We start from the raw sequence: 17,055 nt of genomic DNA on the forward strand, positions 1-17,055 counted from the left end.
TAACTTCATTTTATGTTCATTAGTATTACATGAAGTATAATATGTGATAGTTCATATGAATATTTGATAATGTATGTTTTTATATAAATGCAAAGATTTTCATAAATAATAAGAGTTATATTTTGAATTTATCTATTTTAATAAATGTAAAACTTTTCATTTAATGATAATATAGATTTATATGTACATGCCTAAATAATGTATAGTTGTTAAAAGTTATTATAAATATTCATATTACTAAAACAACATTTTTAAATAACTGGCACGATGTACGGATAAAAGAACATAGTTATAAGATATATATCTATTGATGTAATGGTGATTATTAAGCTTTGTCCTAATTGCAAGATACCATTTAAACTTTATTCTTTTTATCTTTATTTTTAAATATATGTTATAATTGGAAGCAACCAATACACATTATTATTATTATTATTGTAGCCCCAACAAAGCACAACTAAGCTACTAATTGGAACCGAAATGAAAACCACTAGTTGGCTTAACCATCTTGATCCAAGTCCAAAGTGAGTCCTCTTTTTTGGTTGGAGGTTTGGAGCTAAACAACAATGCTTTTTTTCTTTTCTCATCTTGAGTTGGTGACTTAACATTTGTAGCCAATCCAACTAATTCAAGAAACCTTATCACCAGCCATGTTGTGTCCAATTGCCACCATTCCAATCCGGCTCGAGCCGATTTTGGGAAAGCATGGTGGTTGTTATGCCAACCCTCACCAAAAGTTAGTAGTGCTAACAACCTGTGTAATTCATCAAATGTTTACATACTTAATATATATCATAAACTTTACATAAAACTTGGTTCATGAATTTATTTAAGAGTATTATGAACAACAAACCAGTTATTTGTTGACGTATCAGGGGTGTTCCAAGGCCTCTCGCCCCACGAATGGCATATAGATGCTATGCCAAGCGACACGTGGAATGATGCCACTATTCGCATACCCTGAACGATTTAGTGTATAGTAACGAACATGAAAAATAGTTCATAAATCATCAATAATTCAATATATACTAAAATAAAATGAACAAAACATCAATTTGTATACCATTCCCCAAGCCAAGTAAGGGAGGCCTCCATAGAGATAGAGTAGTGCTGAAAGCCCTAGCAAATGCCCCATATAAGTTTCATGAAGAAACCTATAAAACCATTGTGCCTTTAGCTCAGGTACATTTGAGAATTCTCCGCTTCTTGATTCTCCACACTAATCCGATCCATTCAATACAGAGTAAGATCATACATAGTGAGTTTAACATAAAAGTCGATATATAGGATTAACTTATTTGTATATATATCACAATGAGATTAATTAAAGATACAAATATATATCACCTTTGAAGCACTATAGTCATTGTAGCATAACCAACCTATATGACTAAACCAAAATCCTTCGACCGGTGAATGAGGGTCTCTATCTGTATCAGAATACTTATGGTGGTTCTTGTGTATGCTCACCCAAAATATTGGATCCCTCTACACATTTATTTCAAGTAAAATAAAAAATACAGTCAGTTATTCATGAATAAGAAAAACATTATCTGTTTAAAAGACGACCAACATTTACAAAGAATCTAAAGGTAGTTAAGCTCTATATTAGCTATAGCACCATACCAAGCCAGCATGAGCACCACAATAGGCAAAGAAATACTCAAGCCATTTGGGGATCTTTAAACTATGGTGAGTAAGAAGTCTATGATATCCTAAACTTATACCAATCCCACTTAACAAAGTTATGTGCCCGGCAACTCTCAATGCGCCCCAATCAAACATGAAAGGAGCGCAACAAGCCAATACATGTGTCGCGATGAGCCATGAAACGGTACGTATGTCTAATGAATCCCATTTTCGAAACCAATATCCTCCCCTCCTCTTCTCATCCAACAATAGCATATGGGTTGTTTTTTTATGACGATTACGGTCGCTAGTTGTGTGGTTGTTTGTTTGCAGAGAGTTGGGTTGGTCATTACTTGACTCGAGTGACATGGCACTAATCGTGAGGGAGAGAGAATTCTATACAATATAGATTATCGAAACCATTTGCATTATAAAGATTATAGTATACATATAGAAATATATATATATATATATATATATATGCTTGTATTTATATTAATTAATTAGAATATACAACTTTGAATCTAGCTAACAACAAAATGATCATTCTATGTACAAAATCAACGCTTAAAACAAATTAGAGATCATGTGTTTTGTGTGTATATAGACCACGTATTACAAAGTGGTTTATGTAAAACTACTAATGAACTGGTTGGTTAGGAAAATCAACGCACATTTATTATTTTGATTTATAAATTGGGGAAAGCAAAGTTATTGTTTCAATTTTATTAGCACAACTACCACACGAGAAAACTTTAATTCATAGCTTGCTATCTAGCTCGTTAAAAAGAGGTGTTTATGTAAGATTATAAGCCTAATCGGTTGTATGGAAAAAAATTCACTAAACTGATAACCATTTAAATGAATATATAATATATTTGAATTGCAATAGAAAATATTAATATGGTGCAAAACTGCAAATATTTCATAGACTAAAAGAATAAGAAAAAAAGATGCCATTAAATAAATCACGTTGTCTGTCATGTAAACATGAAAACCAATTTTCAAGCATGAAATAATGGAAATGGTTATATAGATAGAAAACACAATTAACATGAATAAACTATGCTTTAATAATAGTTTTGTGTAGCTTTTTCTTCTTGTATTCGGTGTACGAGGGGATGGTATAGAATATAAATACTTGATAAAATGCATGGAATATTTATTTCGGTCGGTTATATAAATGGGAAATATAATTTTAATTAACATTAATAAACTATTACTCCGTACTTTGTAGTTTCTTTTTATTTTCTTTGTTCATGTATACATACGTAAGCAAGTATTGCCAAAAGACTTACATTTGTCTCAAATGTGATACATATCCTTCAAAATTATGGGGAAAAAAATACAAACAAACTCTAAGTTTAGCAAAAGAAATAAGCAGAGCATGTAATTGTTAGACATTCAAGTCGTATGTTGAACCCTCACATATTCATTTTTTAATATATAAATGATTGGTCTCTTATCTTTTTAATAAATTACAAAATTAAGATATGAAGGATTCTACACCCAACTTGGTTGTCTAGTAACCACATATTCCCTAATATATAGTGGTCATTTGAAAATTAAAATTTATGTGAAAACAAGAAAAACTGGCCAAATATACTGTAATTAGAAACTTAACACAATGTGTTTATAATTGGCCACCACCACTACCAAAGAGCAAGAGACGGTTCGAAAGTCATTTGTTTTAATTAATGAGAGATTTCTTTTTGAATTGGAGTATTGCCGTGTGAAATGAAAAAAATAAGAATTTATAGCTCCGAAGTGAGAACTAGATTACAGAAACGAAGCTACTTTACCTGAGGAGAAAAAATTGACTAGTCGATCGAAAGGTTGTTAGTTATTTATGCATATATTTTTGACAAGCATATAGAAGTCAACGTGTGTAAATGGGTGAATAGCAAAAGTCTTCGAAAAAATGAGCAAATGATAAAATTTATTATGACACGTGTCAATAGTCCAATACATATACATCCATACACAAAAATCCATCCAACCAAAAAGATATATCTATAATAATTCTGTATCTCTCACTCTCACTCACTCACACTCCAATCCATCAATGGCGGTTTTTATGGATGTATTTCACCGGCCAATTAAACCATTACTCACGTCATCTTTGCCGTCAATTTCCGCCGCACATGATCGGAATTCTAACCGCATTCTTCCTCAACTGCCTCTCCATTCCTCTTTCAAATCAGGTTCAGTTTCTTTTTCCTTTTTAATTTTCAGACTCATTTATTTCTATATATAATAATATAATATAATTTTTTCTTTCTAGTATATAGAAATGCTTGTAAGTTTCTAGAATTATAGATATAGTTTTGTATGTAATTATATGCTTACATGTATATTATATACTAGCACTGTATTCAACCAAATGGTGACAGTTTCGGATAGTTTTGGACGGTTTTATCGGTTTTCTTGATGGTGTAAGATAGAGAGTGATGTGTAACGTCTCACATTTTCGTTAAGCGTTTATTTAGAGCTGGATGCTCAAAGCTGAAAGCTTTTATATGTATACATTGGTTTTGGCAAATTATTTGAGCTCAATTTGAAGCTGTAAAAACCAACAAGGAGTTGGCCTGATGGTAAGAGAAGCACTTGGTGACGTTAGGGTCTCAAGTTCGATCCCCGCTTGGCAGAAAAAAACAACTCCTTTAAGGTAACCCGTTATTAATGAAGCCTAGGCCCATATGTGAATTTCAAAAGACACGGGTTCGATCCTTCGGGGTGCCCAGATCATGTGGGGATTAGGATGGAGGTATTGTACCGGCTATCATATGGCTCATATGGAGTGAGTTGATGGGTATCCAATTGTGGTACCGGGGCTAGGGTTTCTCCCATTACCCTTTTTCAATCTGAAGCTATAAAATGTGAAATGAGATAACAAGACGGACAAATAAAAACGTAAGAAGTGTAACATATTTGATTATGAAACGTTTAGGTAGTTTTACTTTTAGTAAGCTTAGGAGCTAAACTTTAAGCTCTTGAAAGCTTTGTCAACCAAAGTAAAAAGATTAAGTTTAGCTCTCATAAGCTTTTGCGTAGTACAGACGTTTCAATTCATAAGAGTCCCCACATAGTCTAGTACTCCAGTGGACAACAACACACATATTAAAAAGGTGCAATGTAGTCATTTAATCATACTTTTTTTCTAATTTAATAGGATTAATGTTAACAACTATATTATTGTTTTTAGTTTTGTAATAATAATTTCAACTAGCTGGAGTTCGAGGACTTGATCAGTCTTTCTAACAGTTTTTAGAAGAGGACGTTTATTTGGGACCGAGTGAGAAGTATAGATGCAGTTTTTTTTTCACAGGGTAATGTTTTTTAAAGGCACGACGGAATTAAAATAGGTATATGATCTGTTTTGTGTTAAGCAATCCTTTAGTAGTGTGATTAAATAATATTGTAGAGAATGTGGTTGGTTTGGATTTTGTTGCCATTGTTACCAGGATCAATGTGAAATTTACAAAGTCATTAACAAAACTATCACCTTCATGGAGGTTTTAACTTAGGTTTTTCTTTTTAACAAGTTTGTGTGATGTAAAGAGCTAAAGTTTGTGTTTGAAGAAGAATAAGTGGCTTTTGGCATAATGCTTTTTGTTTCTTTTTGAGAAACTAAACATTAAACATACAGTTAGGAAAAAGAAATTTTGTATTGCAGGTCGTAAAGCCCAACCTGTTACAATTAAAAGTATTTAATAGTCAATGCTTAGGACTCGTATTAAGAGTATTACTGTAATTGCTTGAACTTAACAATAAACATACGTGATTTACGGAGGTTTCTGTTCCCATATTGACTAGTTTTTTGCATGATTAACTAAGATGCGAAGTGGAAGGATTTTTTTTTTAAAATCTTTTCTGGCCATAGTTTTGACTCCACCTTGGTGGGCCACTAATCTACGGGGTTCCGAGAAAATGTTTGCACCTAGTGGGATTTGTACTATGGACCTTCAGAAATGTGCAGGCTATTCTCTCCTCAAATTTCCTACAAGCCAACTCCTAGGAGTTCGTCAAGCTTTTTTTCCTCCCAGTGTCTTTGAGAAAATGCATCGTATTCTTTAAGTATCTGCGTACTTTTTATATCCTTCATTGACTTTCCGGGCAAGGGACTCAAGCGGTTCACAAATTTGAACAAGTGAATATGGTATGACGAATAAAGGAATGAAATATATGTGTGCAAGAATCTGAGACAACAAGGTTTCGGTGCATTTATATACTGCTTGTAAACATCAATGCAATATGGGAAACAATGGATTATCAACAACAAGAACAACCAACAAATTGACTATCATGTAGGCATAACATTTCAACTTCCACAGTCGATGAGCATTGGAAATGAGATGACGTCCAAAAGAACTTCCGTCATTTTATATCGTTCTAGTTATTTCAAGTATAGGGAAATGTGTCATACAAAACAAGAAAGGGGAAAAGTTTTGAAGGATAAGATAATGAACTAAAAGGGATTAAGATGTTGAAAGGAGGATTATGTACAACATACAATCTTTTTCTTTCACAAGATGATGTCGTTCTCCGCCGAAATTTCATTAAGCATATAGGTGTCGCTTATAGAACTCAAAGCCTCATTATGAGGCTCTGTGAAGCCATGTGGAATGGTTTTTTTTTTTTTTGTAATATTGTTCAGAATAAGGTACTATTATTAAATTATAAGTAGTTTGTAGGTGTTAGACTGACAGAATTAGTTTGTTCCATGGGTGAAGTGCAAATACGTTTGAAGCTGTTGGAAACCTAACATTTCAAGCTATATTACATGTGGATACTTACAGTGCATTAATGTTCATTAATGTTTATTTTAGAGCTGGTTATCTGTTGCATTTTCTCTACTCTCTCTCATGATTGGGAATTATTGCAGGGCATGGATGTTCATGGATGCAAGACAACTCAAGCTATAAGGATATTGTAGCCAATAATGACAGGAGGCCTGGTCCATTACATTCAGTATTTCCAACTAAACCTGCAGAAGTTTCCTCTGTGAAGGATCTCTTTGAATTTATCTGCTCAGGTCCCCTTATAGACAAACTTGGGTTCACCCCAGAGATGATAGCAGAATCTATAGACAAGTGGTTAGAAAATGGATCTCACGTGTGTAAATTGTTTAAGCTCAATGATCTATACCTGACCACACCTCAGAAAGCTAGAATCTATCACTATTATATCCCTGTGTACTTGTGGTGTGACCAGCAGATATCCGATCATAGGTCCGCTTTCAAAGATGGAGATGACATCCCTCCATTGGTGGTATTTGCCTAATCTTCTGATAAATAGGTCCTTGGTTGTTTGACATCACACTAGGTATTATAGGATATAAAACTGATATACTGAACAAAAGATATCTATAGTTAGGGATAAATGATTATGTTACTATCTTAACACACAAAAGGATACCTTTTTGAAGTAATTAAATGTTATATATTGTTAAAACTCATTATGTGATTAATTGTATAGTATTTCTAAAAGTGGCAATCTCAACCTGTTACTTGAATAGTTGAATATGGGTTACATTTAATCTATAAAGTGTCGACCAGTCAAAATATTGAACTTAGCTAAATATGAAATAGGTTGAAGGATGCGTAAAGTTTTACTCAGGCATTTCCAATCTTAAATGGAAAAAAAGTTTATGGGCCATGTCAACCCAAAACTTTTCAAACCGTTTACTTCCTCATTAAAAGCTAGCCATTTTGACATGAGCCCATTTTGATCTGTTACCCAACATCGAAACTGCCACTTTGCCACCTATAGTACTTTCTTTCCCTGATTTTTTGTGCCTGTGTCATATTCGCTTATGCATCCTCTGTTGTTACACAGATTGGCTTTAGTGCTCCACAAGGTTGTGGGAAGACTACCCTTGTTTTCGCTCTAGACTATCTTTTTCAAACTTCTGGGAGGTAAAGTGCAGAGCAATGATACATTTCTATGAAATTGGGATGTGCTTTTTGGCCATGAAGTCATTTCAACTCCTTGAAGTTTTAGAATTTCTAACATGTTAAATGTATCAGGAAGTCTGCAACTATTTCCATAGACGACTTCTATTTAACATATGATAATCAGGTAAATAGTCAAAAGGAGTACAGAATTCACATATATATTGCATGTACTATCTTTTGGGAGGGACGGAAAACATTTATAAGGATTTTATACCATTTTTTTTTCTTTATCAACTATATAATTTGAAGGAGGTGATTACTTGGTTGGTGTAGTTTGATAAAGACATAAAGTTGTCCCAGAAATGGAAAAAATGCTGGCCCTACTAATACTGATATTGCATTTGGAGAATGTGAAATCATACGTTATTTATTTCTATATAATTATAAAGGTTTACTTTGCCCCTTATTAATTTTTTGCTTCATCTTCTGTTCTCCTGGTCACATTTATATTAATTTACTTAATTTGCTGTATACTTGTCACAAAAGTATAATAATTTTACGCACTAACTAATAGCAAATTTTGGTTTACCGCCTCTTTTGGAACAGCGTTTTTAAACTACGCCATCTGAATTAAAAAAAATAGATTGTCTTAGCTTCTTCACTGCTTTATCATCTTTAATTTTTCTGATTTCTAACTCACTATTAATTTTATTTTAGGCTAAACTGAGGGAAAACAATCCCGGGAATGCTCTATTAGAGGTACGACTTCAATGCACTTTTTTCCTTGAAAGCAGAACTTGAACACAAGAGTAGTGGTGGCACTGTTTAACTAATTCACAGTAGGTTTTTTCTTTAACCACAGTTCCGCGGAAATGCTGGAAGTCATGATCTTTCTCTGTCTGTTGAAACACTAACAGCTCTGGGCAAATTGACCAAAGAAGGTGTGAATGACACTCATTTTGTCTCACATGTGTATGCTAAGTTTAATAACATATTTTGAACTAAACTTTGGCACACATGTCCCAGGTATGAAGATGAAGCTACCAAGATATGATAAAGTAAGTACACATTATATGTAATTATGTATGTATCCTCTTAATGATTTTGTGTTAATTTTTCTAAGTATGATTTTGGGAATGTCCCTACTGCAGTCTGCGTACAATGGTAGAGGTGATAGAGCCGATCCTTCAACATGGCCTGAAGTTGAAGGACCTTTAACAGTAAGTGAAACTCATTAGCAACTAGCATGCTCAACTGCTAGACCTATCACTTTGGTTGTCACTGTTGTTTATGTTGGTAACTTTGTATATCCGGAAGGGCCAATTTGTCCTAAATATGTACGAGTGAGCTGTTTTGGTTTGTTTTTTTTTTTTATTTTTATCTTAAATGGGGTCAAAGAGAAAATTTAGCTACACGTGGAACGGGTCAAATGCGTTAAACAATTTGGAAATAACCCAATGTGTATTCTTCTAATGCTTACTCTCAGTTAAATCTTTCTGTTCAAAAATTTGGATTATTATCGTAATAACATTGGAAGAGTTTATACGAGACTACTAAAAAGCTTGAGATCCTCCTGCCGACTGGAGAAACAATCTGGTGTAGGGATTAAACTCTTATGTGGGTTGCAACTTTCGGTGTTTTTTAGTAATATGAAAAGAGTCAAAACCCAAAAGAGAGAAACTTGTATTTAAAAGAGAACTGCTCCTAAAGTTTTGTCTAACATGTCCACTATTCTCCTAAAGTTTCGGTCCCACTACTATGACCAATTCTTTCATACCCAAAAACTAAACTAATTACTTTCTAGTAAAACATAAAATGCAATCTAAACTTACTGACTTTGACGCATGCTAATTGAAACATAATACTTACTAACTTAAGATACTTTCTAATGAAAAACAACCTATTGACTTATTGACCCGAAATCAAGATTAACCCAACATCTGGGCCCTTAGATAAAAATAAATGAAATTGGATGCTCCTGAATGATTCAAATCACATGTGTGTTGTCATGTAATTGGTATGGTTTTCTAATTCAGGAAAGAGATCTGAAATTTTTTTTTTTTTTTTTTTTTGTGAACTTAGATGAACATCAAGTCTTTTATTTTTTAGTTTTTAATTGTATATATAAGTTGTTATCTTGAATTTATTAGACATCAATGTGCAGTTCTTTTGGTTTTTTAACATTTAAAAAGGGGTTTGAGTTGACATTATTTATGATTGTTTTCATTTGCATTCTCTATGCTTCTTTATTTAGGTAGTTCTTTTTGAGGGTTGGATGCTTGGTTTTAAGCCTGTTCCTGCCGAAGTGGTCAAAGCTGTTGATCCACAGGTTAGGGCACCGAGATCACACATCCATGTTTTTTTCCTGTGAATATAAACATGACCTGTACAAATTTTATGCAGCTAGAAATAGTGAACAAAAATCTGGAGACTTATTATGATGCATGGGATAAGTTCGTGAAATCATGGATTATTATCAAAATTAAAGACCCAAGTTGTGTCTACCAATGGCGGTTACAGGTTTGGCATCATCTTCACACCCCCTTGCATGCTTTATAGTCTCCTTCGACTAATATAATTTGAGAATATCTTTCAGGCAGAGATTCAAATGCGAGAAGCTGGAAAACCAGGGATGACTGATGAGGAGGTATTTACATCTGTACACATTTTGTTCAAGTCTTTCTAAGTAGAGGTGGGTAAATGGGTGGGTTGGGATGTTTGGATAACAGGTCAAATTGACCCAAGACACCTGCTGTCAGAAAGTTTGCGCTATTTTTAAAAAAATAACTACTGTAGTAGAAGTTATATTGCTCAATGAGAATCTTATTGTATGATAAAATGATAGATAATTTGATATGCCATAGAGTAACACTTTGTGTGACTTTCTACCTTTTGAAATACGGAGTAAAACATAAACCCTTTTTTTTTCCAGTAATGGTCTAATGCTTATATCATTGGAGATAATACATAAACCAGATCTTTCATACGTAAATTTGCTGAAATGGCCACCTCTGATACTAATAGTTGGCTCATGTTGGTGGTTGTGACCTACCATATCCTTTTTCGTGATCTGAATTATAGGTGATGGATTTTGTGTCAAGATATTTGCCGGCGTACAACGCCTACCTCCCTACATTATACACTGAAGGACCAAAGGGATCCGACTCTAAACGCACCCTCCTTGTTGAAATTGATGAAGGAAGAAATCCAATCCTTGCTGGCTAGATAGAGGTAACTACTATTACCGATTCACTTTTGTTTTACACCGAGGTCAACTTCTTCAAATTGTATATTGGAAAAGCTTACATGTATTATACATATAATACCATTCTTTTCATCCAATTCTAATGTAAATGAAAGGCATAATAAGTTCCCACTGCTTAATAAGATTCTCTCTCTCTCCAATTCTAATTTTTTTCCTGAAGCACCATAGAAGTATAAAAAATATGTGCAGTAAAGGTGATGTGGCAAATGGGTGAGGCAGGTTCTTTTTTTTTTTCTTTTTTCTTTTTTGAAAGGCAGAGCGGATAAATGGCTAACACCACCAACTTTGATGCGCCCACACCGGGTTCGAATCCTGGCAATGCCCTAAAGTGTTTGCTCTTCTATGTGTAGATGGGTGAGGCAGGCATGTTAAATAACAAATAATTCATTAGTATGCTATTAGACTAGTTGGGTTGACCCTGGACATGGTTTGTAGATAGTTTAAAATGGCATTAGATAATATATTACATTTGATAATTAAAGCGTAAAACTGTATTGTCACAATAACGTTTTTTTAACCTCAGACAATGTCTTTAGGTAAATTGCTTATAAAGTTTACAGATGACATGTTGTATATGATTTTTAATTTATTATTACAATAATGATATACTTTTCTAGTTAAACGGCTTAGGATATTTTTATGCATTAAAAATCATTGTGTGGCATTCGACATTCTTTGTCTGCAGCTATTTTTTTTCCCAGTTAGAGATAAAATATAATCTATATCGACCCATAATTATGTAAATGGGTTTCCCCTCTACTGTAGGGACATGCGTTTCACAATTTTAGATATGGTAAATCTGGGGAAAGATAATTTGAGACCAACTAAAAAAAGTCCAAAAAAGGACCATTGATTTTCGTAACTTACACATCACCATCATCATCTACTACGATATACAAGACTTTTTTGTAAAAACACTAAGACTTTCCGGCGACGGGCCCACCAGAAAATCATGTGTAAGTTAACTTACACATGTGTAACTTACACATGATTTTCTGGTGGGCCCGTCGCCGGAAAGTCTTAGTATTTTTACAAAAAAGTCTTGTATATTGTAGTAGATAATGATGGTGTACAAAAATCAATGGTCCTAGGTGGTCCTAAAATAAGAGGTGGTCTCAAAATATCTTAAAGAGCTTAGGAACCTTAATGACATCAAACATTGAATATTATCCAAACAACCAAGTAGAATAAGTGCGATATGTAGGTACAAAAGGTTGGTCTTTAAAAATACACTGCGTTAAATGAATATGTGTCATGGTCCAAGTCAGTGCCAGACTTCATGTATAGCCATAGAACTACTTGCAACAGCAACAATCACCGACCAAGCAGCCTTCACATTTCTTGGGGCAGCAACAACAACAAAACAATGTGTAGAAGCTGCAGCAATACATACGGACTGTCAGGACAAAAGTTTCTTTAGAAAGGTGGTTTAAATCCACAACCCACACACAAACTTAGAGTAGGTCGGATGCCCTGGAACCTAAAAAAGTTCATTGGATGTTTGGATGTGCTGTTTAAAAGTGATCTTGTGAAGTTAAATAGTTAGGATCTGATATTTAGCTGTACTTAATCGTGTTTAAAAAATAGCGTTTGAATATGTTTATGATGTTTGACATTGTAATACGATGATTAGGGTATCAGACTTTTAACTGTTTGGGAAATTCTGAAAAAAAGTTATAAACTTATAATTGCACTGTAACAATAGGATGATCAGTTCATAAATGCAAATCTGAACATCCCTTCAGAACAAAGATGAAACAGATGCAGTTGAGAAGGTAAACAAACCAGTTATATAGGTACCCCTTTTCCTCCTTAGGTTTCTGGCCATCCTGATGGTAATTCATGGCTTGTATTTTCGGTGCTTCTGACATCTCTCGCCTGTGTGGTCGATTTGATTTCTATGAAAGTTATGTAGAGCCTGTAACTTAAAAGAAAAAAAGGCGATTTGGATATAAAGAAGGATATGACTTGTATGACCAACTTTAATGAGTGTGGTGGTTGGTTGTTATAGATCAACAGTAGGCTTATTAGACCCCCACTCCAATTCCCCAACTGTATTCTATGTGCTCTTAAATTTCAAGTGTCTTAGTTGAACTTGTCCACGTATTTGCACTTATATAGGATAATTTGGAGTTCTTGAGCTAATGAATTTTGTACTTTAGCGATGTCATGAGTTTCCCAATGTGCAGTGTAAAAACTAGAACTCTTTGGTGTACCTTTATCTGGCATGCGAGAAGAATTCTCATTCAGTTATATGACATCATTGTAGAGGCGGCAAATTGGACCCCTCGGGCAGATTGGGTAAACAGGTTGGCATGAATGACGTTTTAATGCGTCAAATGGGTCTAATTAACCTGCCCGGCAACATTTTTTTACTTTTCTTTCTAATTGTATAAAAAAAATTTCTGTGGAATACCAATGTAGTTTGGTTGAACAAAACAATTTAGACCAACCCTGTTGAAATAATATATAAACCTCTTTACAACAATTAGATTTTACAAAAACATTTGTATTGGCATTCATTTTATCCAAACATGTTGGTTTACTTATTGGATCACAAAAACGTCACAATGGAACACTCTTATGCGTCAAATACCGAATCCTGTACTTGTTTTCATCCTTATGAAAGCCAGGAAACATATGGGGGTTTAGATTCCAGCTAACATAGGGCAATTATCCAACAAATACAAAGCCGGGTCCTTGATTTCTACCATTATAGTGACAGATGGGCAGAACAAGTCAGACCCAGGACTACTTGTATAGTTTTTGTCATATCCACTCACTAGATCATTTTCACACACACCCAGAAAACTTGATCTCACAACATTTTGATTGTTGGATCACCTCGAATACCATTAGGCCAAATTTCCTTCGGTATGTAATGGTCAAAAAGACGGTAGTAACATTGTCACATTGACTATCGAAACCTTAGAGGTTATATATAGGTAAAAGACTTGAATTTATCCTCAATATGTATGAAAACTGAAAAGTATGTTTTACATGAGTTGTACAATATGAATGAGGTTAAAAGGAGTTGATAGATAGAAAAAGAGCTAAAGCTTATCACTGCTTATGGCTATACAGCAGATGAGGTACATCACATGGAGTTTGCATGATACCCATGTTAGTTGTTATGGCCTATGGGGTTTAATGGTTGGTTGTTAGAAATGCCAAAGATGGTCCACTATCTCTGGTGCCATGAAGGTTATGATGTATGATTTTTGTCTCTATGCACTAGATAAGCTTGCAACATATGAGCTTTTTACTCCATTTCTTTTATGGACAAAAAGACACAAGTTGTTAACGAAAAAATACTCGTTTTATTGTCAACTTATTTCGAGTCTAAAGTCAGTTGATAAAGGAGTCTCACTTTTAACAAGTTTGATCAGGCTCGACCATAGCTGTAAATTCAAAGTGAAAAAACTTGTATCTATGTCCAGGACAGGTTGAACCCATTGTTTACCTTCGTCGACAAGTAGCATTAGTCTAAGAATCTTAATTATCTGCTCTCTTAGTTTTTGAGATTAAGTACATTTTGGGTGCTATACTCGTTTGTTTTATGGGCCTATTTTTTAAAAGGAAGACTCGCAACCTTCTACTGTTTACATCAATTTGTCTTGAGTGATACTTGCACCTCATGATCTTGATCGAAAGGTCATCACAATGGCCCAATGCCACGGATGATGTTCTTGTATCTGTCTTTAAATTTTGATGGTATTACATCTGTGTTTTGCACCATAAAGGACCTTTTGGCCTTTAGTTCTATATTTCTTTCTCTTATGCAGGTTCATCGTGTCGGACTTTTGGCTGATAAAATCCGCTAGGTCCCGGTCATATAAACAGGATGGGTAAAGCATTTTTTAGGCTATTCTATGGCATATCTCATTGTGCAACAGCTGTACTGTTATTCATCACCAATCAAATTAACCTAGTCCAGTTTTCATTCTATCATGCCAAAACTGAGAAAAGAAAGTAGTTTATGATGAAAACGTATTGAGATTTCAACATATCGTGAGTGCAAAGCCACAGACAGAAATAAAACTTGTATAAACTCAACCGAAACACACAAACATATGTGCAGATTGCAGAATATATAAACAAACATATGTAAAGTTTATATATGTAAAATTCTTATTGTATGATTAGTAAACTGCAGGGACTACTCTTGAATATATTTATGCTGAAAGGATCAGAAGTATTAGAAGATTCAAGCTAAGGACTAAAGCTCTAAGGCGGTGATATATTCAAGGGGTGTTTTGCAAATTATGAAAGACACATTATATATACACAGATGGGTATACAATTTGTATTCATTCAGACATATTTTTTCATTCGATAATCTTTTTTTCCCAGTATAAGGTTTTTTAATATCTTTATAAGAAATATCATCTTGGTATTCCCGTAATCAATCAATTAATATACTAATAATAATAATCTTCGTTTACATTCTTTCATAAGGTTTGTTTTGATTCCTTGTCAAATATACATACATTCATATATAGCCAAAAGAAACTTCCTTCCGTGCAGGAGGGAAAAGACTCTTTGCATGAGTAGGTTAACTCTTTGCATGAGTAGGTTATGAGTAGGTTGTTTTCAAGAACTATATATATATATATATATATATATATTCATCTATAATAATAAATTTCAGATTCTTCCCAAGTTTCCAACCCAAGCCTACTAAGTAGCACATGGCTACCCTTGGGTACGAAGTAACCCGCCACAATAGTATCCTTGAGTGAAACGTAGGGAACGTTGAAGGCTGAAAAAGAATGTAGCCTGAAAGACTCCTTAATGCATGCTTTTAGGTAATTGAGTTCTGGAACATCTGACTCCTCAACAAGTCGGTTACAACCAACAATGTCATCTATCTCTTTGATTGCTCGGTTTAGGATTAAAGGTTCGCTAATCATTTCTGCCATCGCCCATTAATCTATTGCATTAGATGGATTATCAATTATGGCAATCATTATTTCCTACATATGGAAAGAAAATAATTGTAGTCATTATTAATATTAGTCCTTATTATTGAGTTCTGACTACAATTCTTTTCTTTCCATATGTAGGAAATAATGATTGCCATAATTGATAATCCATCTAATAGAATGGGCGATGGCAAAAATGATTAGCGAACCTTTAATCCTAAACCGAACAATCAAGGAGATAGATGACATTTTTGGTTGTAACCGACTTGTTGAGGAGTCATTTGTTCCAGAACTCAATTACCTAAAAGCATGCATTAAGGAGTCTTTCAGGCTACATCCTTTTTTAGCCTTCAACGTTCCCCACGTTTCACTCAAGGATACTATTGTGGCGGGTTACTTTGTACCCAAGGGTAGCCATGTGCTACTTAGTAGGCTTGGGTTGGGAAGGAATCCGAATGTGTGGAAAGATCCAATGCGATTCAATCCAGATCGACATCTAGTCAACATTGGAAAAGAAGTGGTTCTTTCGGATCATGACTTGAGGATACTGTCATTGATTGGCACAGGGAAACGTGGTTGTCTTGGAGTTATTTTGGGATCAACCATTACTACAATGTTGATAGCTAGAATGATTCAAGGATTTGCATGGGAAACGCCACACAATGAGCCAAAGATTAAGCTTGTTGAGAGTCATGATAATCTTCACCTGGCTAAGCCACTTGTAGTAGTTTATGCATTATGTTATCTAGAATAAAGGGTCCTTCTCTTTATTTATGAATAAGAAATGGTTATGCTTTGAATATCCTACTAGGTTCTTGTCGATAATTAAGTATCTAAAGGTAGGTTCTTTATTTCTTTCACGATTGATATGATCTGCTAGCTAGGTTCTTTTCGATAATTAAGTATCTAAAGCTAACCGATCAAATTGAAAAAAGCTGGTCGCAAACGATGCAATTCTCGAACGAATCTTGACAGAGGTTCAAGCTCTCTTCACTGCCGTAGATGACCAATACAGAGGATATACCATAGATGACCTTAATAATATCTGTAATGAATTTGTTGAGCACGACAGGATGTTGCATTAATTTCTTTCCTTGTAAACGAGTGGTTGTTGGTTCTTTTACAGTGCATTCTCGAGTTTAATTTAAAGGAAAAGAAAGGAAAAGATAGGATAGGAAAAGAAAAGAAAGTTTTTCTTCACAATCCGGCCAATATTGGCTGGAAAGTTTTTGATCAATAAAGGGTCACTTTTTCCTTTCTTACACTTTTTATTCTTTCATAAAAAGAACTCAAGAATGCAAAAATAAAAGATTTCTTATCCTTTCTTTTCTTACCCCTT

At 34.2% G+C, this 17,055-nt stretch overlaps 3 protein-coding genes and 1 long non-coding RNA gene across 7 annotated transcripts; 2 read left to right on the forward strand and 2 right to left on the reverse strand.

The window, feature by feature from the left end:
- Window positions 1–465: 465 nt before the first annotated feature.
- Window positions 466–1,998, reverse strand: LOC122607064 (delta-9 acyl-lipid desaturase 1-like). Its single transcript, XM_043779983.1, has 5 exons — window positions 1,627–1,998; window positions 1,348–1,488; window positions 1,064–1,219; window positions 854–960; window positions 466–754 (listed from the first exon to the last, which is right to left on the reverse strand). Exons 1-5 carry the CDS (start codon window positions 1,996–1,998, stop codon window positions 466–468), a joined length of 1,065 nt encoding a protein of 354 aa, XP_043635918.1.
- Window positions 1,999–3,643: 1,645 nt separating this feature from the next.
- Window positions 3,644–15,222, forward strand: LOC122606715 (D-glycerate 3-kinase, chloroplastic). Of its 4 annotated transcripts, none has more exons than XR_006324983.1 (14): window positions 3,644–3,833; window positions 6,515–6,900; window positions 7,468–7,547; window positions 7,659–7,710; window positions 8,244–8,285; window positions 8,389–8,467; window positions 8,553–8,584; window positions 8,678–8,746; window positions 9,781–9,855; window positions 9,930–10,046; window positions 10,123–10,173; window positions 10,608–10,757; window positions 14,577–14,639; window positions 14,938–15,222. XR_006324983.1 is itself a non-coding variant. In XM_043779570.1 (13 exons), the coding sequence occupies exons 1-12, from the start codon at window positions 3,695–3,697 to the stop codon at window positions 10,749–10,751; spliced, it is 1,266 nt and encodes a 421-aa protein (XP_043635505.1). In that variant the 5' UTR covers window positions 3,644–3,694; the 3' UTR covers window positions 10,752–10,757; window positions 14,938–15,222. The 4 variants fall into 4 exon arrangements, 2 of the variants coding, with proteins under 2 accessions (XP_043635505.1, XP_043635506.1); XR_006324982.1 differs by having other exon boundaries at window positions 14,948–15,222; XM_043779570.1 differs by lacking the exon at window positions 14,577–14,639.
- LOC122606716 lies at window positions 11,939–13,140 on the reverse strand. Its single transcript, XR_006324984.1, has 2 exons — window positions 12,577–13,140; window positions 11,939–12,168 (listed from the first exon to the last, which is right to left on the reverse strand). It is a non-coding gene; the product is annotated as an uncharacterized LOC122606716 (long non-coding RNA).
- Window positions 15,223–15,896: 674 nt separating the features above from the next.
- On the forward strand, window positions 15,897–16,470 carry LOC122607065 (tryptophan N-monooxygenase 1-like). Its single transcript, XM_043779984.1, has one exon. It carries the CDS (start codon window positions 15,904–15,906, stop codon window positions 16,468–16,470), a length of 567 nt encoding a protein of 188 aa, XP_043635919.1. The 5' UTR covers window positions 15,897–15,903.
- The last annotated feature ends 585 nt before the right edge of the window (window positions 16,471–17,055 follow it).

The sequence above is a fragment of the Erigeron canadensis genome, chromosome 7 (genome assembly GCF_010389155.1).
Source record: "Erigeron canadensis isolate Cc75 chromosome 7, C_canadensis_v1, whole genome shotgun sequence".
NCBI classification, from domain to species: Eukaryota; Viridiplantae; Streptophyta; class Magnoliopsida; order Asterales; family Asteraceae; genus Erigeron; species Erigeron canadensis.